The sequence below is a fragment of the Mus pahari genome, chromosome 7 (assembly GCF_900095145.1).
Source record: "Mus pahari chromosome 7, PAHARI_EIJ_v1.1, whole genome shotgun sequence".
Taxonomy (NCBI): Eukaryota; Metazoa; Chordata; class Mammalia; order Rodentia; family Muridae; genus Mus; species Mus pahari.
Window position 1 is genome coordinate 108583329 of NC_034596.1, and position 3166 is coordinate 108586494.

Genomic DNA, 3166 nt, shown 5'->3' on the forward strand with positions numbered 1-3166 from the left:
TCTTTTCCTTTTCTTTAATATTTCATTTATTTATATTTCAAATATTATCCCCTTTCCAGGTTTCCTTTTTGGAAGCCCCATCCCATCACCATCACTTCCTGCCTCTAAGAAGGTACTCTCCCCCCCCCCCACACACACACACCTGCCTTCTCACCCTTGCATTCTACTGCATTGTGGAATTGAACCACCTCAGGCTCAAGGACCGTTCCTCCCACTGATGTTCAAACAAGGACATCCTCTACCTCATATGTAGCTGGAGCCATGGGTTCTACCATGTGTATTATTTGGTTGGCAGTCCTGTCCCCAGGAGCTCATGGGGGTGGGGGGCGGATTTTCTGGCTGGTTTACACTGTTGCTCCCTCTGTGGGGCAGTAAACCACATCAGCACATTCAGTCTCTTTTCTAGCTCCAGAGTCAAGGACCCCTCACTCAGGATAGGGGTTGGCTGTGACCATTTAATTTTTTTATTTTTCAGATTCTGGCAGGGACTTTCAGGAGACCACCATATCAAGTTCCCATCACCAAGAACTTCTCAGCATCTGCAATAGTATCTGGTTTTGGCAACTGTATATGGGATGATTCTCCAGGTAGGGAAGTCTCTGAATGGCCTTTGCTTATATCTGTGCATCATATTTTGTCCCCATAATTCCTCATTTGAGTATTCTGTTCCCTCTTCTATGATGCACAGACACATCCACACATTGATCTTCCTTCTTTAGCTTCATATGGTCTATGAAATGTATATTGCTTATTCTGAACTTTTTGGCTAATATCCACTTATCAGCGAGTACACACCATGTGTGTTCTTTTGTGACTGGATTACCTCACACAGGATAATATTTTTAAGGTTCCATCCATTTTAATGCTAACTTAATGAAGTCATTATTTTTAATACCCGAGTAGTATTCCACTCTGTAAATATATGACATTATCTGTATGCATTCTTCTGTTGAGGGACATCTGGGTTGTTTCCAGCTTCTAGCTATTATGAATATGGCTTCTATAGATATATGGGAGCATGTACTTTATTACATGTTGGAGCATCTTCAGGGTATATACCCAGGAGTGATATAGCTGGGTCCTCTGATAGTACTATATTCAGTTTTCAGAGAAACTGCCAGAGGACTATCAACATTGTTGAGACCAGTATAGACTATGGGAACGTTGGAAGTTGTACTTTGCATTATGCTTTGTGTATGTATGTCACTCAGACTCAAATGCATAAACAAGCCTATGAGGGGAGGGAGTCAAGATGGTGTTATGTATATGCTCAGCCCAGAATAGCATTATTATGTGTGGTCCTGTTGGAAAAGGAGTGTCACTCTGGGTGTGAGCTATAAGACACGAGTATTCTTCTACCATCTCTCAGATGAAGATGTGGAACTCTCAGCTCTGCTTGCACTATGCCTGCCTGGATGCTGTGATGCTGTCTGCCCTGATGATATTAGACTAAACCTCTAAACCTGAAAGCCAGCCCCAATTGCATGTTGTCCTTCATGAATTTGCCTTGGCCATGGTCTTGGTTACACTTACTATGACATATAAAGCATATGAGAAGTAAATTCAGGATTGCAGTAGTATTTACTGAACAACACTCTTATTTCTAACATGTATCTTGGAGTTTTCATTTCCATGTTATCTATAATCATCTGCATTCCACCCTTGGACTTGGTAATGGCAGAAATGATGCAGCTATGCATTTTGATATTAATACCTCTTAGATTCTAAGAGCCTGGAACTGCTGGCAGACCACATAAAAAAGCTAGCAAAACACCTAAAACTCACTTAAAACTTAAAACTCTGTCCTTTTCCACTCTGTTGCAGAACCTTGTGTTTCTTGTGGCCTTGGTCCTGATGAGTTGCTTCAAAGCTTTTATTAAAAGTCTGGGTTCACATGAATCCGTACTATAACTATTTTTACAAGGTAATTGGGTAGAAATGGGGTAAATGAACCTCTTCATTTGTAAAATGAGGAGTGCTGAATAGGAAGTAAAGACTTAAGACTTAAGACTTTGAAAGGGCTTTTTCTTTGCTCAGAATTTGGTGGAATTTTACAGATCAAATTCATGTTACACTTTATTTCAAGCTTTTCCAAATTCTACTCTTTCACACAACCCAGACATATTTTTATCGTCTGTGATCACAGTTTCCCTTTCGTGTTGTTTTAAGAAACAAGAAAAATGTCAATGAAAGTGGTCACTGTTAACAAAATTGACAAGGCATGGAGTACTCTAGGAATATCCTAAATCAACAAAATGTAATTCATGGATGTCTTTCTGGAAAGTTGGAAAGGCACAGTGGGTCTTAAAGAAACACACACAAAAGTTGACAATCCAAATGACTGCATTAGAGCAAGTCTTCAAGGAAATATTCTCTAAGTCTTCTCAGTCCCAGCACAGCTTCCTGCTCCTCCAGGGTTTCTGACACACCTCAGGATGTGGTTATAACACTGTGTCTTGCACAGTAATAGACCGCAGAGTCCTCAGATGTCAGGCTGTTGAGCTGCATGTAGGCAGTGCTGGAGGATTTGTCTGCAGTCAGTGTGGCCTTGCCCTTGAACTTCTCATTGTAGCCAGTATCACTAATTCCAAGATTAATAGCTCCAATCCATTCCAGGCCCTGTCCAGGCCTCTGCTTCACCCAGTTCATATAGTAGCTTGTGAACGTGTAACCAGAAGCCTTGCAGGACAGCTTCACTGAGGACCCAGGCTTCACCAGCTCAGCTCCAGACTGCTGCAGCTGGACCTGGGAGTGAACACCTGTGGAGAGAAAGGCAGAGTGTGTGTCAGTGACATCCCAGGCCATTTCTCTTCTTTATATTTGGAAATGGTGAGCCCCTTACCTGTAGTTACTGACAGGAGGAAGACAAAGATCCTGCTCCATTCCATGGTTAGAGTCAGTGTATTCAGGGACTGAGGAGAGGACATTGGTCATATGTTGTTTTCAGGGTGTGGGAATCCCTATTTTTAACCACCATAGACTCAGGCAATTTGCATATTCATGACAGGAGACTTCTTACATAAGAACCTAGTCCAACTGGAGAAGAGCTGGAAAGGAAGGACTGAAATGTTACATGGGACAAGCAGCAGGATGGTCTAGTCCAAATCTAATAACTCTCTAAGGAAATGCCTCCCATATACTTTCTATAAGCCCTGCACTGCTGGTA

The 3166-nt window shown here is 41.9% G+C and overlaps 1 gene segment (V, D, J or C); it reads right to left on the reverse strand.

Moving 5' to 3' along the window:
* Nucleotides 1–2430: 2430 nt before the first annotated feature.
* Nucleotides 2431–2888, reverse strand: LOC110324129. The segment is given in 2 exon segments: nt 2431–2759; nt 2843–2888. Coding segments are annotated over 2 exon segments (375 nt in total).
* Between the last annotated feature and the right edge of the window lie 278 nt (nt 2889–3166).